The sequence below is a fragment of the Desmodus rotundus genome, chromosome 3, assembly GCF_022682495.2.
Source record: "Desmodus rotundus isolate HL8 chromosome 3, HLdesRot8A.1, whole genome shotgun sequence".
Lineage (NCBI taxonomy): Eukaryota > Metazoa > Chordata > Mammalia > Chiroptera > Phyllostomidae > Desmodus > Desmodus rotundus.
In genome coordinates, this window is record NC_071389.1 from 97,742,568 (window position 1) to 97,762,892 (window position 20,325).

At 35.6% G+C, this 20,325-nt stretch overlaps 1 protein-coding gene across 3 annotated transcripts in view; it reads left to right on the forward strand.

The window, feature by feature from the left end:
- LOC112297574 (E3 SUMO-protein ligase RanBP2) overlaps nt 1-20,325 on the forward strand; it is a 103,116-nt gene that overhangs the window by 56,180 nt on the left and 26,611 nt on the right. For all 3 annotated transcript variants that reach the window (XM_053920550.1, XM_024552359.3, XM_053920549.2), the window contains exons 8-20: nt 758-845; nt 3,147-3,356; nt 4,606-4,787; nt 4,874-5,049; nt 5,231-5,354; nt 6,191-6,352; nt 6,619-6,756; nt 6,832-6,978; nt 8,016-8,195; nt 8,291-8,374; nt 10,712-10,847; nt 14,316-14,410; nt 15,302-19,922. In XM_053920550.1, coding sequence (XP_053776525.1) covers nt 758-845; nt 3,147-3,356; nt 4,606-4,787; nt 4,874-5,049; nt 5,231-5,354; nt 6,191-6,352; nt 6,619-6,756; nt 6,832-6,978; nt 8,016-8,195; nt 8,291-8,374; nt 10,712-10,847; nt 14,316-14,410; nt 15,302-19,922 — 6,343 coding nt within the window. The remainder of the gene's footprint in view (nt 1-757; nt 846-3,146; nt 3,357-4,605; nt 4,788-4,873; nt 5,050-5,230; nt 5,355-6,190; nt 6,353-6,618; nt 6,757-6,831; nt 6,979-8,015; nt 8,196-8,290; nt 8,375-10,711; nt 10,848-14,315; nt 14,411-15,301; nt 19,923-20,325) is intronic.

The window sequence follows — 20,325 nt, forward strand, 5'->3', positions numbered from 1 at the left end:
TATTCTTGTTCTATTACAGTTGTCACATTTATCCTCCTTTGCCCTCCTCCACCCAGCACCTGCCTCTCCCACACTCCCAGTCAATCCCCACACTATTGTCCATGTCCATGGGTCATTTATACATGTTTTTTGACTAATCTCATCCTCTTCTTTCCACCATTCCCCTCCTCCCAAGGTAATTTTCTTAAAATCTGAAGGCTGCATAGTGTGTTTTTTTCATCATTCTATTTTTTCATCATTCTTTCAGCTCTTTTTTATAGAATATGGCTTGGAGTCCTTTCACTCTCTTTGTTATTCCAGCTTATTCCAGTGTAATCTCAAATTATCCATGCTCTTAGAAAATGTTCAGTATGGCATTTCCAAGTATGGTTCCTGTGCCGAGTAAAATAGGGCTGTCATCTCTGCTGCTGTGGTTCTGTTTTTTCAGGGTAGAAAAGTTCTCTAACTAAATATTTCATTTCCCCAAATGTCATTGGAATGTGCTTTTAGTAGAAAGTAATTTCACAGAAGTGCTCTTTGAAGGCATCTTTTATAGATTATCTAAATTCCTTGGTACCTGTTTTTTTGCAGTTGGTTTCTCAACTCATTTAACCATTGGTTATAGACAAAGTTTGGCATCATGTTTAGAAAACTTGTGGGTAAGAGTACTGGGAAAATTCATGTACAATCAAAAAAGCAAAATGTAATCAAAAGGACCATCTAACTATTAGAAGTAAGGGTATCACTATATTAAAATTTTTGATTATAACATTACCAGGTTCCAAGACCAAAGATTAAATTAATAAAAGGAGAAAGTGGACAAAATCTGCTGGAAACGATGGCCTATGATCGTCTGAGTCAGTCAGGTAATAGTAATGTTTAACTGGAAAAAAGGAACATTTCTCTCTTAGAATACATCTTATGATAATATCTTCTGTTTTTTCCAGGAGGGATTTGTCATAATCATATGTTTTGCTTTGCTATATTTGATGAGGGCAAGGGATGCAGAAAGAATTAGAAAAAATGGTATATTCTTTAAAGGGAAAAATATTTGATATTGTGTGTTCCCAGATGGAGAAACTCCTTAACCCTTTTTTTTTTAATCTAGCTGCTAGAGCCTCCATCCTGAATATTTTAAAGCAGTTTTTATACTAAGAATAATGACTGAATTATAAACCATTTAACATCAATTGCTTATAAGACACTTATGGAGGGTACAAAGATGAGATAAAGATCTCTCTCTCAAGGAATTGACAACATAGTAAGGGAAATGGAAGATTATACTCAAATTCTGTTAGGCTCTTGGAATTTGTAGATTTATGCCCAGTTTTGCCTATTTGAGATAGATCCTAACTACTCCATGTTACCTGGTTTTGCTAAGGCAAAAACTTCCAAGTTAATCATGTTGCCAGTGAATCAGGCAGTAAACTGAATGCTTTCTCTAGGAAGAAGTTTTTTTTGTTTGTTTGTTTGTTTTTAACCTTCACCTGTATACATGCTCACTGATTTTAGAGAGGGAAAAGGAGGGAGAGAGAGAGGGAGAGAAACATCGATGTGTGAGAGAAGCATCAATTATTTGCCTCTCATATATGCCCGGACTGGGGACTGAACCTGCAACCTAGGCACCTGCCCTGACCAGGTATCAAACCGAAGATGTTTATGGAAGATGCTCTAACCAACTGAGCCATGATCATGAGGGCTAGGAAGCAATTTTGACATAAATTGAATGAACTTTATAAAGATGAAGAAATAGTATTAAATCAAAGTTCCTGTAAGCTTTGGTCTGTTGTTAGGCTATTGGTCTAAGCTTATATTGCTCTTCTACAATATCTCACAGTCTACTTTTTTGTGGAAGGTAGACTTTCAGGTCTTAAAGAAGTGACTTTTCCATATTTTTTCTTGTATCTCTCTTCAACCTTTGCAGGGCTGTGATAGGTAGGTGCCTTCTCAGGGTATCACAGTTTACAAAATGAACTGTGTTTTAATGTCTTTGATCTGGGCATTTCTGAGCTTGTCTCCGCAAACTCTTGGAGAAATAATAGTCTGGTGGAACCAAACCCGACTGACCAGCAGAATTACCCCAAGGAGAATTTTTTGTTTTTGTTTTAAAACAGTTTAATTGGGATATAATTAACATGCCGTGTAATTTAGTTGTTTTTGGTATGTTCACAGAGTTGTACAACCTTAACCACAGTCAGTTTAATAAAGAGCATTTTCATCACCTTACAATGAAACCTCATACCCGTTAACAGTCATGCCCCATTTCCCCCCAAACCTCCTAGCCCTAAGTAATCACTAATTTTCTGTCTGTTTATGGACATTTCTATTCTGTATGGATATTTTATAGAAATTGAATCATACAATATATGGTCTTTTGTGACTGACTCCTTTCAGTTAGAATAGTTTTTAAAGGTTCATCCATGTTGTAGTGTGTACTAGGACTTTATCCAAGGAGTGTTTTTGAAATAGATTACTCACCCCAAACCTGTGGAATCATAATCTCTGGGCATGGGGACTGGAAATAAATACATTTTAAAAGATTTTTAAAGAAGAATTCTTCCCAGCCAGCAGTAGAAATCAGTATATCAGATAAGAGAATTTGACTTTGGCCCTGCTCTCCTATGGTCATTTTTATTTTATTTTATTTTTATTTTTATTTTTAAAGATTTTTTTTAAAGTTATTTTTTAGAGAGAGGAGAAGGGAGGGACAAAGAGAGGGAGAGAAACACCAATGTGTGGTTGCCTCTCATGTGGCCCCCACGAGAAACCTGGCCCACAACCCAGGCATGTGCCCCGACTGGGAATTGAACTAGCGACCCTTTGGTTCACAGCCTGTGCTCAATCCATTGAGCTACACCAGCCAGGGCCTATGGTCATTTTTAAATCCCACTCTTTTTCATTTAAAATGTAAATATTTTTTGCTATTTTTACACATTCTTCTTTTTCTTTCCTTTTACTGTAGTATTTAGACACAGATACTGTTTAAACCTATAATTTATATTTATTTTTTGCATAAGCACCCTTTTTATTGTCCAGATGTGGTTGGATTAGATGGTTATGTCTTAGATAATCTTATTTGCCCTTTAGGGTATATGAATAAAACTATTGAGAGATATGAATACAAACAATTTGTATATTTTAAATGATGGAAATAATTTGTTTTTCAGGGCACATGCTACTAAACCTAAGTCGTGATAAGCAAGATTTTTTAAAAGAGGTTGTAGAATCCTTTGCCAATAAAAGTGGGCAGTCTGCATTGTATGAAGCTCTGTTTTCTAGTCTGTCACCTGAGGGTAGCTCTTTCCTTTGTAATGATGATATTGGAAACATTGATGTACAAGCACCAGAACCTGATGATTTGGCTAGATACGATGTTGGTAAGTTGTATCTTTTAAAGAAAACATTTTGCATCTTAATCCTTTTCTATTCGAAAAATAAAGCAGAAAAGGAAATAAATTGCCCATAATCTTCCCAGAAGTAATGACTTAAGATTTTCCTGTATTCCTAACCAGAGGCATTGAAGTTAAGAACAATCCAACAATAGCCAGTGGGGAGTGGGGAGGGGACAGTGAGGAGAGGGGATTACAGGAACTACTATAAAGGACACATGGACAAAATCAAGGGGGAGGGTGGAGGTGGGTTCTGCTGGGGTGGGGTGGAGCGATGGGGAGAAAAGGCGTACAACTGTAATTGAATAACAATAAAAATTAAAAAAATAAGTAAAAATGCCAACAACAAAAAAGATTTTCCTGTATTCCTTTCAGGTTTTTTGAGGGGGAGGAGTGGTGGTGGTATAAGAGGCTGGTAAGGGTTAGTAGTGGCATATGGTTTTCTTCTAAATTGCTTATATTATACATGTGATTTGTCTTTCAGAAATTCTCTCCCATCGTATCTGTCTCTCCAAATACCACTTTCAGTAGCAGTACAATCTGTTTCTTAAATTAGCCATAATTTGCTTGACGCTTTTTATTGTTGGACATACAAGTTGCTCCAGTTTTTCACTATTAAAAACAATACTGTGATGAAAATTTGAATATAAAATGTCTCCATGTCAAGTTTTTCAATAGATTCTTAAAAACAATTACCGGGACAAAGTCAGTGAACATGTTTAAGTCATTTGCAAATTGCTATGTTACCAGAAAGACTGTGTACCTCTTTATTGCTTCCCGAAGCTTTTGTAACTTCTTCAGTACTTCTAGAATATATTCTAGAAGAGAAGTTCTCTTTACTGATGTAGTGGTATCTCATTGTTTTAATGCCTCTTTACAGAAAGGAAAATGCATTCTTTCAAGATTTCTTCCCCCCTCCCCCCAAGATTTCTTAATGGGTGACTATTCTTTATTTAGCCCCCATCAGGTTTTGTCTTACTGAGTTGTAGTGAGTCACTCTCTTTTTTCCCCTCACATGGAGTTGGAAATAACTGTCTCCATGAACTGTTTCTAAAATTCCTAGACATAAAGTGGGAATACCTGTACTTTTTAATAAGAACATGAGACTTTGCTTGTCATAGAATTTTTCCCAGCTCTGATTTAGAAAATTAAGATGCATTTAATGTGAGTCAGTTTTTGGCAGAACTAATGACATAAAGAAAGTTTTCAAAGCCAGTTTTTTTCACCTTTATTTCAGGTGCCATTCGAGCACATAATGGTAGCCTTCAGCACCTTACTTGGCTTGGCTTACAGTGGAATTTGTTGCCTACCCTACCCGTAATTCGAAGGTGGCTAAAACAGCTTTTTCATCATTTGCCCCAGGAAACCTCAAGGCTTGAAACAAATGCACCTGAGTCAATATGTATTTTAGATCTTGAAGTAAGCAAAGATTTTAACAAATTAAATATTTTGAGTTTTGTTTAATTTTTTTCTAACTTAAATTTATTTTTCTTTGAACAAAACAGGTATTTCTGCTTGGAGTAATATATACCAGCCACTTACAACTAAAGGAGAGATGTAGTTCTCACCATAACTTCTATCAGCCTCTATGTTTGCCACTTACTGTGTGTAAACAGCTTTGTACAGAGAGACAAAAATGTTGGTGGGATTCAGTTTGTAATCTGATTCACAGAAGAGCAATGTAAGTAGTGAAACAAAAATATTCTTTTAACTTACTGCCTAGATTTCGTAAGTAACAACCTATTTAATTGAAAAACTTATTTTCTAGGTATTTAATTTAATTATTGTGTGATGATTAACAAACATGCAAATGTTGAAATGCGTGTTTATAAATCAGTTTTATTAAATAAAACCTTTTTTAGCCCTGGAACCTCAGCAAAATTGCGACTTCTAGTTCAGCATGACATAAATACTCTAAGGGGCCAGGAAAAACATGGCCTTCAACCTGCACTACTTGTACACTGGGCAAGATACCTTCAGAAAATGGTGAGTTTATTAAAGTGTAAGCATTTTTAAGAACATTATTTCATAAAAAATGCCATAAACTTCTTGTCAAAAGTTATTTAGTTCTATAACAGTAGCAGCTTATTCATATTATGGCAGATGAAGTGCATTTTTTTTAACCTTGCCACATAGTTAATACAGTTAATATATAAGCAGGTAAAACGGTGTCTGGAATGGAAAATGCTACTTACTGTATTTTTTGGACCGTAAGATGCACCTAGGTTTTAGAGGAGGAAAATAGGAAAAAAAAGTTTGAAGCAAAAAATGTGGTAAAATATTTAATAACATCCCTTAAATCAGAAATCCTGTAGCCAGCCAGGTAAGCTACATTCAGACTATAAGACACACCCCCCTCATGTTCCTCCCAAATTTGGGGGGGAGTGTGTCTTATAGTCCAAAAAATACAGTAAATACTAGCTGTTACTATTATTACTTAATAATTACATTATAATTATTATTTAGCCTGGACATTTTTTTATGTTCAGTAGCAGAAAGCTTTGTAGCAAGGGCACTAGAGATCTTTCTAAATATTTGAGGTTGTTCTGTGGCAAGATTAAGTGTAGATGTTTAGCCCTTTGACCAAATTGTGATGTAGAATGGCAGATTTTGGCTGTCTAAAAGTGTTTAAAAGTTGAGTCTAGAATGATTGCTGGTATTAAGGTGGTTAGTTATTCCAGTATTTGGAGAGTTGAGCATATGACTTGAGATTTTGATTTGCTTTGATTTGGAATTTAACCAGTTTAGACCACTTATAAGTGAATTTTTCGATCTGATCATTTCCGTTCCTTAGGTTATATGCTTCTGACTTTCTATTTTAGGGCAGTGGTCTTAATTCTTTTTATGATCAGCGGGAATACTTAGGCAGAAGTGTTCATTATTGGAAGAAGGTTTTGCCATTATTGAAGACGATCAAAAAGAAGAGCAGTATTCCTGAACCTACTGACCCTCTGTTTAAACACTTTCATAGTGCAGACATCCAGGTAATGGAGGGTCTGGTCCTTGGTTAAATAACTGGGAATGTGGATTTCCAGTATGTAAATAAAGAAATGGAGGCATAAACTGCTTAAAATAATTGCCAGACTGTTTATTGGTAGTCTTGTTTAAATGCACCAGCTGGTACAAATAAAATATGGCACAAAAGAGTGTTGATGTTAATATCATTATTAGATCATATAAAATCCTTGGGAAGTTGTTTGGGTTTGATGTTCTGCCTTGAGGCAATTTGACTAAAAATTAATGTGTTTAGGCATCTGAAATCAGTGAATATGAAGAAGAAGCACACATAACATTTGCTATATTGGATGCAGTTAATGGAAATTTAGAAGATGCTATGACTGCTTTGGAATCTATAAAAAATGTTGTTTCTTACTGGAATCTTGCACTGGTAAGTAAAAGTACTTGATTTAAAATTTTTTTGTTTTAAAAACCTAATTGTTTCATAAAAGCATTCTTTGTATAGATTTTTCACAGAAAAGCAGAAGACATTGAAAATGATGCCCTTTCTCCTGAAGAACAGGAAGAATGCAAAAATTATCTGAGAAAGACCAGAGACTACCTAATAAAGATTTTAGATGAAAGTGATTCAAATCTTTCAGTAGTAAAAAAAGTAAGTTGCAGAGTTTTTGTTCTTATTATTGTGGTAATAATAAGTGGTAAGTGTTTTTGCCTTGGTTTTATATTTTGGTAGTTTTCAAAAAATGCTCAGTAATACCTCAATTAATGCACAAGAAGGGCTCTGTGTTTTAATATTTAATTAGTATTGCTTTGTCTTAGGTTTGATGTTTCTTTTTAAAAATTGAGAATCTGGGTTTATACTGTTATAAAAATACTTGTTGAGGAATTAGAAAACTTTTATAAGGCAGGACATTTATTTTTGTTGTGGCAAGTATTGCCATCTAATACTTGTTCTTTTTTTTTTTTTTTTTTAAGATTTTATTTATTTATTTTCAGAGAGAGAGGAAGGGAGGGAGAAAGAGGGAGAAAAACATCAATGTGTGGTTACCTACTGGGGACCTGGCCCAGGCATGTGCCCTGACTGGGAATTGAACCAGTGATGCTTTGGATCGCAGGCTGGCACTCTGTTCACTGAACCACACCAGCCAAGGCTAATATTAGTTCTTAATGAATTTTACAATTAAACATGTAACTGAAATCAACAGTAAATGGCCGAGAATTTCAGATCATTTCTTCTCATCTTCATCTGCTGTGGACTTTTTTCCAGCTCTTAAAAGTTTGAGACTGTCATGATGGTATTAACTTCAGTTATATTCAGTTTTACAAATATTTTGTTGATTAATTAGTATTGCTGCTCTCAGACTAGGCATTATGTTGTCTGGTGCATTCTAGCATCTATATTTTGCTCTACATTCGAAATCGGGGAACATTTTGCTCACATTGAAAAATTTCCTATGTTAACATTCTTCTGCCATTATTACAGCTAGAAGAAACAGTATAGACTTTAGAGTGAGAAGACTTTAGGTTACATAGCAGTTTCATGTCTGTTGTTAAACTATAAAGTGCTTATAATACAAACGTGAGAAAAGGTAAGTACAGTAATAAAATAAAAGCTTGCATTTACTTAAGAATTTTTACTTTGATATTTTTGCAAACTAAGGCCCTTGATTCATGCCTTTTGTTTTTTAGTTGCCTGTTCCCCTGGAGTCTGTAAAAGAGATGTTTAATTCAGTCATGCAGGAACTTGATGACTATAGTGAAGGAGGTCCTATTTATAAAAATGGTTCCTTGCGTAATGCAGATTCAGACATGAAACATTCTACACCATCTCCCACCAAATATTCTCTGTCGCCAAGTAAAAGTTACAAGGTTAGTGGGAAAGAAGTGAATTATTCTATTGTGGAATATGTTTCTGTTCTAAGTGTTTTAAATAACTGTTTTGTTATTTATTTATTTATTTTTAGTATTCTCCAAAAGCACCACCCCAGTGGGCAGAAGATCAAAATTCTTTACTGAAAATGATCTGCCAACAAGTAGAGGCCATTAAGGTAAATCACTTAATTTCTTTATCTTGCGCCTCCCTTATTTCAAGATTCCTACCTTGACCACTCCCTCACTTTCTAAAGCTGTTTAAAATGTTCTTTACCATGCTACTATAGAATCCTATGTTTTACATGCTGTGGTAACACTTACCATATTTTTGAAATTACTTATGTCTGCATCTTCCACTAGATATGAATCCTTCAAAGGCACCAACACTTTTATCCAAAACATAACACTATTTCTGGAGTAGAGTAGGTCACCAAGTGAATTGAACTAGTGAAAATACTAATTGTACCTTGGTCTATGAATTTATTTTCTCAGAATGACTTGGTTGTGCGTCTCATATTTATAGCTAGGAATTGACAAATTGTTTAAACTTCAGAAAACCATTTATATTTTTAATACTTTTGTATGAATTTGACTTAATTATGAAGGACATAGTTACATGTACATAATCTTATTTTAACTATATGAAAATGACCTTAACTACAAGGCTTGTAGGAATGTCTTTGGAATTGGAAGTAGAGGTAGGTTGTTTCATGTTCATTGGGCAAGAACTAAATCAGCCATACTTCTAAAATTACATCAGGGTTAATAAATAATTGTGTGATTTTCATAGTGCTATTAGCAGTGTGCGAGCATTGAAAATGCTGTTGGGAGGGGTACAAACTTTTGAATTTGCACAAAGATTTTTCTGTCAATTTTGTGTAATTGTGGCCTATTGTAATGTTACATACAATCTTGACATTTAGGATTCAGCCACAAATATTCTTCTTGTGGAAGGGTAGTGGAACACTATTCAATGTGCCTTGAAAGCTAGGTTCTAGTGCTGACTCTGTCACTAATTAACTACCTTGGGCCAGGCAATTGTTGAAACCATTTCTCAACACATTTTCTAGTTGTTCGAAATTTTAAAATTACGATTATTGTATTAACTGCATCTTCAAAACGATGGTCCAGATACTGGTAATGACCAGGAAGTTCTTCTTGTTGATACCACCAGTTTTTTATTTACACATGTACAGCATATGGACTAGAGACGATAGACAAGTGGGGAAAATTGGGTTTAGTTTGAAAATTTGAGAGATTTTTTGAACCCAGTAGATGATATGGCTGTTGGGAAAGTTGTATTTGAAAATGCCTGTAAAAGAGGGTAGCAGACATGCTGGACATGTATGTCTGTTATAGCTGCTCAGATACATGGGCCCATCCAGAGATACTTGATACTGATTTCAAAAGTGACCTGTTGTCTGATACCATGATAGTTTTTCTTTTTTTAAAGAAGTAATTTCTTGATAAATGCCTATTTTGTAAGGGACATTTTATAGGCTTTAGGGTTTGGGAGGGTATTGTCATTTAGTTGTATATGAAATGACAGAGATCTGAAAGCTAGCCACATAGATACCAAAGAAGGCCTTATGCCTACCCTTTTGTCTAGGCAGCGGAATGGTGTTACGAAAATATTTTTGGAGTAACATCTGGTTTCAAGTCTGTCTGTGCCATTTCCTGCATCTTTTTTTCTCATGTTAAGATGTAAGTTACTAATATTATGTAATGTGTAAGGATTAAAAACTTAGATAAAGTGCTTGGAATATATTATTACATACATAATAGAGGGTGGGCAAAAGTAGGTTTACAGTTTGTATGGAAAATAATAAAATAATAAATAGGAATATAGGAATAAACTGTATTTTGCATACTCACAACTGTAAACCTACTTTTGCCCTATCCTGTATATTCATAGCCAGTATTAGTTGTTTTTCATTTTCTAGTGGGGCATTTGAGCATCACCTTGAAGGATAAGTAGTGTTTTTTACATCAGATGTGGCTAAGTAGAAAGCTAGTATTGGGAGATAATTTGGAATGATGAGTAGTCCACATGGACTGAAGAGTAAAGCAGTATGGAAAGGAGATACACTGGAAGGATGTTTGCAATGATACTGTTGAGGACAATGAATGTCAGAGAAAGAAATTTAATTTGTAGGTACTTTCTTGGCTAGAGCTGAGCTTTAAAAAGATTGATTAAGGCAAGTGTAAAATGGAAAAGGAGATGAGGCCGTTTAGGAGGTTACTCAGTTGTTTACATTAGAGCTAACTCTAACCTAGAGCAAATGAACTAGGTAATGGTACTAAGGAATGAAAGAATGGGAGCAAATGAGCTGTTAACAAATTAAGGATCACGTTCTTAAATCAGCACCTGGTACTCCGATCTTATTGGAACGTACGTAGAATGTGTTAAAAGGCACTGTCAGGTATTTAAACCTAATATATATTTGCTGTATCACTGTTTTTAGCGTTATATAATAGCTTAATTTTTTTTTTTTAATTTCGTCTTCCAATAGAAAGAAATGCAGGAATTGAAGCTAAATAGCAGTAACTCAGGGTCCCCTCATCGTTGGTCTACAGAATGTTATGGACCAGATTCAGTGCCTGATGGATATCAGGGATCACAGACTTTTCATGGGGCTCCATTAACAGGTGAGTTGGTAACTGGATATATTAGTAAATCACTTATGTGCCCCTCCTTTAAATACATAACTTGTGAAATTCCCTTGTGTATGTACACTTGTTTTAAGATTTTATTTATTGATTTTTAGAGAGGGGGAGGGAGAGAGAAAGACAGGGAGAGAAACATCAATGTGTGTGGTTGCCTCTCGAGTGTCCCCTACTAGGGACCTGGCCTACAACTGAGGCATGTGCCCTGACTGGGAATTGAACCATCGACTCTTTGGTTCATAGTCTGGCACTCAATTCACTGAGCCACACCAGCCAGGGCTGTATATTCGTATACATGTCTGTATATGTCTGTTTATATGTTACTTAAGGTATATTTGATATTACTGAGATTTTTATAACTTCAAGCAGAAACAAAACAAGCTTATTTTGATACTGTGTATGTAAAGGATTAAAGAATAACCCTTTAACACACATGTCAGAGGAGCTGAGACTGAGGTGGAACTATAGCTTGTAATTGAAAAATTTTAACTAATATAAGTATGCCTTAAAAGATGCCTAATTAAAAACTTAAACTTCTCAGGCATTATTTTGATGAAATATTTAGAGATACGACGTTCATAGGAAATCTTGTTTGTTTTGAAATACATGGTCATACATAAAAGAAAGGAGTTTAAAGTTAGAGCATTTTAGAATATGAAGTTGAGTTGTATTACTGACATCTCTGAGCCAGTTTGTTTGAAACATGGAGATAATTTGACTCAAATGATAATTGTGAGTGTAAGGGTGGGTGTGCATTAGGTGTTTATTTACAGTATACAGTAAACACTTAATGAACCAAAGGGTACTAATAGTGCCTCCTGTGGGTTGTCTATGTGCAGAAGTGCTTTGTGTATGTGGTGTTACTTAACACAGTAACCCAGATTGGTAGATACTATTATTAGTCCTGATTTTATAGATGGGGAAATGGGTTTAGAAAGGTTAGGTAACTTACTCATTGTTGTACAAGGTAATTATTGCTAGATCTGGGGTTCAAACTCAAGTGGTCTCACTTTAAAGCCATTTGTCAGCACGATACCTTGCATTCAGGTACCCAGAAATGATGACAAAATTAAGTTTCTTTTATATGAGACTTGATTACTGAAATGGTATTGCATATTTTTTTTCTAATTAGTTTTAACCCAGGAAAGATTTAGAATGCTTTGATCTAGTTCAAATTAGTACATTAATGTGATAGTTGGGGGTTATACTTAAGGCTGCCCCACTATCCTTTTGTGACAGTGTCTTCTAAATATAGGCAAAATAATAGTCTCAATAAAGTCAAACTTATTAAATGTCATAAGTCATAGACAAATGTATGAGCTGTCAAGAGTTCAAACATTGCTTACTTAAAAACCTTGTGTACTATATATAGAGCCTTTTCTAGGGCTTCTTGAGTGCTGTGTGGAATTGATTACTTGGCACCTTTTGGGTCACAGTTTCCATTTCTTCTGTGTATAAGCGTAAAAGTCTTTCTGGTTGTTAAAATTCAGCTTGTCTCATTTTATTCTTGCAATTACCCTATGAAATGTGTAGAAGCAGCACATCCTCATTTTACAGTTGAGAAAAGAGGAGACCCCAGATAGCTAATGGACAAGGTCACAAAGCAGTTTTGTGGCCCGCAAAGGAGGAGGGCTCAAGTCTCCTGATTTTCATTCCTGTTATCACAGATTTTGGGTTTTCTTAATGAATGTAACAATATACCAACATGGTTCTTCTCTTTTGAAAATTAGATGATTAAAAAAAATGGTTAATAAACTTACAGGAAATATTAAGACATACTGAAAATTATAAAGAAAATGAAACAAAAAAGCTAACAATATCACATAGAGTTCTGTTAACATTTTGGAGCATTTCTTTCTGGTCTTTCCTCTTTGTATATATAAAGAAATTTTAATGAGATTTTTATCAAATATTATGTTGTGTGTAGATGAGTAAGCCTGTTTTTTAAATACTGCTTTAAGTTCTAAGCATTTTTTATTAAATATTTTTGAAAACACTATTAATGAATATGCTATTTTATCATGCGGAAGTACTGCAAATTTTATTTCCCAATTTTTGTTATTTCCAGTTTTTGCTATTATAATCTGTGGACACGTTCCCAGGATTGTAGGGTTATTTAAAAATTCTTTTGTGTTGGGAAATTGCTTTACAGAAAAGCTATGCCAATATTTAATATCACCAATATCTAATAGTGCCCATCTCTTTGTACGCTTGCCTAGTGTTAACTTATCAGTTTATAAGAACCTTTGTCAATTTTTAAGAACAAAAATAGTGTCAGTTTTTAAGTTTTTTATATTAGACTTGCTGAACAATTTATAATCTTTTATATTTCCCTAGTTACCTATTCATTTGGTGCTTTTTGTAGTAGGTTTGTAAGAATTCTTTAGTAGTTCTTCCACTCCCTGCCCCCCCCTATTTAACAGTCACTAGTTGAATTTCAGGCTTTGATTCTTGGCTTATATCCATTAGCTTGTTCTATGCCTGTTTACTCACCAGAATATTGCAAAATAACCATCTACACCAGGCAATTCCATTAGTTTTTCAAATTTAGTCTCAGGCTTCTTTGGCAATTTTTTAGACGTGGCTAGCTTTTTCTAGGTCTTTTTCAGTGCTTTCCAGGATTAATTGTTCAGCATCTCTTGGGTCACAATTTCTATTTCTTCTTCTGTATGGAGATTAAATAGTGTGTAAGTTGTATTGTTTTCTGGTAAAATTTTCATTAGACGGATCAAACAAATGACTGTTGGCAGTTTTACTCTCAACATGAGTGTCTTCTAGTTGTTGATTTCCTGGTAAAAATTCACACAGAACTGTTGGGGGAAATAGTTTGGACATTAGCATGAGTGTCAGTCATGATGTGTCCCCTGTCCCCTGAGCCAATGAGGAACATATATTTTGTTATTTAAGAGATCCTTTTTTATGAATTTTTCAGGTGAGTTTTGACCTGAACATTCTAAGCTCGAGTTTATAAAATGCAACCTTGTCATTGGGCACATTTTCAAGGCTCACTTCAAAAACATGGCCCTGAGGCCCTCAGATGCATTTTGATTCCTTAAACTCTTCTCATGACTAGTACGTTCCCAGTATTTCTGATGTTGGAACATGGCTATGAGCTCACATCATGTCCTCATTCTTGGAAAGTGGACCAACCACTTTCTTCTTGCTTTTTTGATGCTTGTGAGGTGCGTGTTCTCATTGACTATGGTACTTTTACTCTTCATGTGTCATATTTAGCAGTTTTTCCTAATTTGTCATTTGATAATTTTCTTTATGGTATGTTCTGATATGTAGAAATTAAAAAAATCTATGTGGTTTTGAATCTTTCTTTGATTTCTGTTGCTTTTGTACTTACAGTTCTTGCCTAGATAGTCTTAACTATAGTATAGATTTTGTTTAACAGTGTTTTCTTTCTTTCTTCCTTCCTTCCTTTCTTTCTTTTTTTTTTTTTAGTTGCAACTACTGGCCCTTCAGTATATTATAGTCAGTCACCAGCATATAATTCCCAGTATCTTCTCAGACCAGCAGCTAATGTTACTCCCACAAAGGTAACAAAGGAATAATTTATGCACTTATAAATACATCTTTTTTAATTGCTTAGGCTTCCTTCAAAGAAATTCAAGTAGTAGTTCAGCATTAGAACTTCTGTGTCCACAAGATACAAATATTTTAAACTTCTCTCCAGATACAGAAGTCATGCTTCTTAGTCATCTTATTTTTATGTTAAAATAAGTGTGAACATTTAGACTATTTTTAAATGGGGTAGTGGTGGTGGTGGGTTCTTCATCATTCAGTTTTGGCAGAAGTGGGACTAGAATGTCCTTGCTGAACCACTGTGTAGTATATATTTCCAGGCATGAAATATCTAAGACGCAGTATTACTACAACAGTAGTTGAATGTAAAGTTTAAAGACAGAGGGCTTAGTGCATTTAGGCCGTGGCTCTTGTGCTCATTGTGACCTTGAGCAAGTATCTTAACCTCTCTCTACATTGGTTGCCTCATATGTGAAATGAGGATAATAACCTTAATTCATAGGGTTTTTGAGGATATTAAAATGAGATAATATATGTACTTAAAACATTGCTCATTTGGCACATTAGTACAAGCTCAGTAAATCTTAGTCATCGTTATCATTGTTGATATCATTTGACATGTTGTTAAGGAATGAAGAATATATTTATCCTATACATTTATTATAGGAAATATTATTAAATGTTTAAGATGCTGTCAGTAGTTAAGACAATTTTTATTATATACCAAGAAGATATAATTTTAAGTATCTTTGTAAGTAATGCTGCCTTTTTTAAATAATGTACTGAATTACCTAATGATATCTTTACCTTATAATACTTGTTTGTGGCTTATGAAAATTTGTTTGTATCTAGTTACCTGTAGTTTTGTAGACAACCTTCAAAAATTTCAACTTTTTTTCTTTTAGGGTCCAGTTTATGGCATGAATAGGCTTCCACCTCAACAGCATATTTATGCCTACTCACAACAGATGCACACACCACCAGTGCAAAGCACATCTGCTTGTATGTTCTCTCAAGAGATGTATGGTCCTCCATTGCGTTTTGAGTCTCCTGCCACAGGAATTTTGTCACCCAGGGGTGATGATTACTTTAATTACAATATTCAACAGACAAGCACAAACCCACCTTTACCAGAACCAGGTTATTTCACAAAACCTCCAGTTGCAGCTCATGCTTCAAGATCTACAGAATCTAAGGTTATAGAATTTGGTAAAACTAATTTAGTTCAGCCTGTGCCAGATGAAGGAATAAGGCCATCTTTGACAGCACCTGTGCATACAACACAGCCAACTCCTTTTAAATTTAACTCAAACTTCAAATCAAATGATGGCGATTTCACATTTTCCTCACCACAGGTTGTGACACAGCCCCCTTCTACAGTTTACAGTAACAGCGAAAGCCTTTTAGGTCTTCTGACTTCAGAAAAACCTTTGCAGGTAGAGGGAGATGGTTGCAGTGCAGCAAAATCTGGTCAAACGATTGGACCTCGAAGTACATTCAATTTCGGAAGCAAAAGTGTGCCTGGAATTTCATTTACTGAAAACACAGGCCCAAATCAAAAGAATTCTGGTTTTCGTCAAAGTGATGATATGTTTATATTCCATGGTCCAGCGAAATCAGTATTTGGAACATCTGCTCCAGAACTGGCCAGCAAGAACCAAGAAGCAGATGGAGGGAGTGTACATGGTGATGATGATGACGATGGCCCTCACTTTGAGCCTGTGGTTCCTCTTCCTGATAAGATTGAAGTAAAAACTGGTGAGGAAGATGAAGAAGAATTCTTTTGCAATCGTGCAAAATTGTTCCGTTTTGATGCAGAATCCAAAGAGTGGAAGGAACGTGGAGTTGGCAATGTAAAAATACTAAGGCATAAAACATCTGGTAAAATTCGCCTTCTAATGAGACGAGAGCAAGTATTGAAAATCTGTGCAAATCATTATATCAGTCCAGATATGAAGTTGACACCAAATGCTGGGTCGGACAGATCTTTTGTATGGCATGCTCTTGATTACGCAGATGAGTTGCCCAAACCAGAACAACTTGCTATTAGATTCAAAACTCCTGAGGAAGCAGCACTTTTTAAATGCAAGTTTGAAGAGGCTCAGAATATTTTAAAGGCCTCAGGAGCAACAACAAGTAAGGCTATGAGAATCGTAAAAGAACCCACAAGTTATGACAACAAAGATATTTGCAAATCTGATGCCAGAAACATGAATTTTGAATTTCAAGTAGCAAAGAAAGAAGGATCTTGGTGGCATTGTAATAGCTGCTCCTTAAAGAATGCTGCAACTTCTAAGAAATGTGTTTCATGCCAGAATCTAAACCCAAGCAATAAAGAGCTCTTTGGCTCACCGTTCGTTGAAACTGTTTCCACTCTTAAAACTGGCCCAGAAAACCTTCCAGACAGGTTTGCATTGACGTTTCCAAAGGAAGAAGGTCACTGGGATTGTTGTATTTGCTTAGTGAGAAATGAGCCTACTGTATCTAGATGCAATGCATGCCAGAATGCAAAGTCTGCTAACAAAAGTGGATCTTCGTTTGTTCAGCAACCTTCTTTTAAATTTGGCCAGGGAGATTTGTCTAAGTCTGTTAATGATGATTTCAGATCAGTTTTTTCTATAAAGGAAGGACAGTGGGATTGCAGTGTATGCTTGGTACGAAATGAAGAAAGCTCTACAAAATGTATTGCTTGTGAGAATTCAAGAAAACAGAGTTTACCTACTTCTGTTCCAGCACCCGCTTCTTTTAAGTTTGGTGCTTCAGAGATAAGTAAAACTCCAAACAGTGAATTTGAAGACATGTTTGCTAAAAAGGATGGGCAGTGGGATTGCAGTGTATGCTTCGTACAAAATGAAGCAAATACTACAAAATGTGCTGCTTGTCAGAATCCTGGTAAACCGAGTCTGTCTACTTCCCTTGGTCCAGTACCTGCCTCTTTTAAGTTTAGTACTTCAGAGACAAGCAATGCCACAAAGAGTGGATTTGAAGGCATGTTCACCGAGAAGGAAGGACAGTGGGATTGTAGTGTTTGCTTTGTGCAAAATGAGAGTTCTTCCTTAAAATGTGTGGCTTGTGATGCCTCTAAACCAACACATAAACTTATTGCAGATACTCCTTCAGCTTTCACATTGGGCTCAAAGACTAAGTTAAATGATTCTTTTGGAAGTCAGGTGGCAACAGGATTTAAAAGTAACTCCTCAGAAAAAGCTTTTAAATTTGGCATCACAGAACAGGGATTTAAATTTGGGCATGTGGATCAAGAAAATACACCTTCATTTACATTTCAGAGTTCTTCTAATACAGACTCTAAGTCAACAGTAGAAGGATTTAATTTTTCTATTCCTATGTTTGCTGGTGGATTTAAATTTGGCATTCAGGAGCCAGGAAATCAAGAAAAGAAGAGTGAAAAGCCCCTTGAAAATGCCAGTGGTCTTCAGGCTCCATGTGTCAGCAGTGAGAAGAATGGTTGTGGTGTGATTTTTGGTCAAACTGGAAGCACTTTTACCTTTGCAGATCTTGCAAAATCAACTTCAGGAGAAGGATTTCAATTTGGCAAAAAAGACCCTAATTTCAAAGGGTTTTCAGGTGCTGGGGAAAAATTATTCTCATTGCAAAGTGGTAAAGTGGCTGATGTGGCTGATAAAGCTGATAGTTCTACTGACCTTGAGAAAGATGATGATGTCTATAAGACTGAGGACAGTGATGACATCCATTTTGAACCAGTAGTTCAGATGCCTGAAAAAGTAGAACTTGTAACAGGAGAAGAAGATGAAAAAGTTCTTTATTCACAGCGAGTAAAATTATTTAGATTTGATGCTGAGATAAGTCAGTGGAAAGAAAGGGGTTTGGGGAACTTAAAAATTCTCAAAAATGAAGTCAATGGCAAACTGAGAATGCTGATGCGAAGAGAACAAGTACTAAAAGTGTGTGCTAATCATTGGATAACAACTACAATGAACCTGAAGCCTTTGTCTGGATCTGATAGAGCGTGGATGTGGTTAGCTAGTGATTTTTCTGATGGTGATGCCAAACTAGAGCAGCTGGCAGCAAAATTTAAAACACCAGAGCTTGCTGAAGAATTCAAGCAGAAATTTGAGGAATGTCAGCGACTCCTATTAGATATACCACTTCAAACTCCCCATAAACTGGTGGATACTGGCAGAGCTGCCAAGTTGATACAGAGAGCTGAAGAAATGAAGAGTGGACTAAAAGATTTCAAAACATTTTTGACAAATGATCAAATGAAAGTCACTGAGGAAGAAAATAAGAATTCAGATGCAGGTGCTGCCAGTGTTTCTGACATAACCACTAAGCCAAATACTGAAAACACTGGGCCGACATTAGAATGGGATAACTATGATTTAAGGGAAGATGCTTTGGATGATAGTGTAAGTAGTAGCTCAGTACATGCTTCTCCATTGGCAAGTAGCCCTGTGAGAAAAAATCTCTTCCGCTTTGGTGAGTCAACAACAGGATTTAACTTTAGTTTTAAATCTGCTTTGAGTCCATCTAAGTCTCCTGCCAGGTTGAATCAGAGTGGGACCACAGTTGGCAATGATGAAGAGACTGATGTTACTCAAGAAGAAGAGAGAGATGGGCAGTACTTTGAACCTGTTGTACCATTGCCTGAACTAATTGAAGTGTCCAGTGGTGAGGAAAATGAACAAGTTGTTTTTAGCCACAGAGCAAAACTCTATAGGTATGATAAAGATGTTGGTCAGTGGAAAGAAAGAGGTATTGGTGATATAAAGATTTTACAAAATTATGATAATAAGCAAGTTCGCATAGTGATGAGAAGGGACCAGGTATTAAAACTTTGTGCCAATCACAGAATAACTCCGGATATGGCTTTGCAAAATATGAAAGGCACAGAAAGAGTGTGGGTGTGGACTGCATGTGATTTTGCAGATGGAGAAAGAAAGATAGAACATTTAGCTGTCCGTTTTAAACTACAGGATGTTGCAGACTCATTTAAGAAAATATTTGATGAAGCAAAAGTAGCCCAGGAAAAAGATTTTTTGATAACACCTCATGTTTCTCTTTCGACCACTCCCAGAGAGTCACCGTGTGGCAGAATTGCTGTAGCTGTGTTAGAAGAAACCACAAAAGAGAGGACAGATTTACTTCAGGGTGCTGATATAGCAGATGCAACTTCAGAAGTTGGAGACATGTCTGTCTCGTCTGAAACAGCAACAAAAGCAGTAGTTTCTCCTCCAAAGTTTGTTTTTGGTTCAGAGTCTGTTAAAAGCATTTTTGGTAGTGAAAAATCAAAACCATTTACATTTGGGAACAGTTCAGCTACTGGGTCTTTGTTTGGATTTAGTTTTAATGCACCTTTAAAAAACAATAGTGAAACTAGTTCAGTGGTCCAGAGTGGATCTGAAAGACAAATGGAATCCAGTAATTGTGAAGAGTCAGAGAACTCTGATATTAAGCAATCTTCAGATGGCAAAGTCAAAAATCTCTTCGCTGCTTTTCCAAAGGAAGAATTCTCAACTAATTATACATTTAAAACACCAGAAAAGGGTAAGCACTTAGTCTCAATAGATTAAGCAGAATTTTTAATTTATATTTTTCTTTTTAATGTTTATCTTGATGCAGGCTCTTTGTAGGATACTAATGTTTTACTAAAAGTTGGGTCATAACACATTTGCTCAGAGTTTTTTTCTCCCGAAAGTATTTTGCCTGCAAGTGTTCAAACGGTAACAGTATTTGTGTAAGTTATTTAGGAGATTGTAATAACTGGAAGATACCTCTGTCATGCTTAGTGGAGAGCACATGAATCCGATGCAGTATTGAAGTTTAGTCACTCATATACTTGAATCATGAATATTAACAAGTCTATTTTTTATTGTTATTTTCTTGTCACTCAAAAGAAAAAAACATGGCACTGAGATGTTCACATTTTATGTAAGGTAATCTTGCCAGT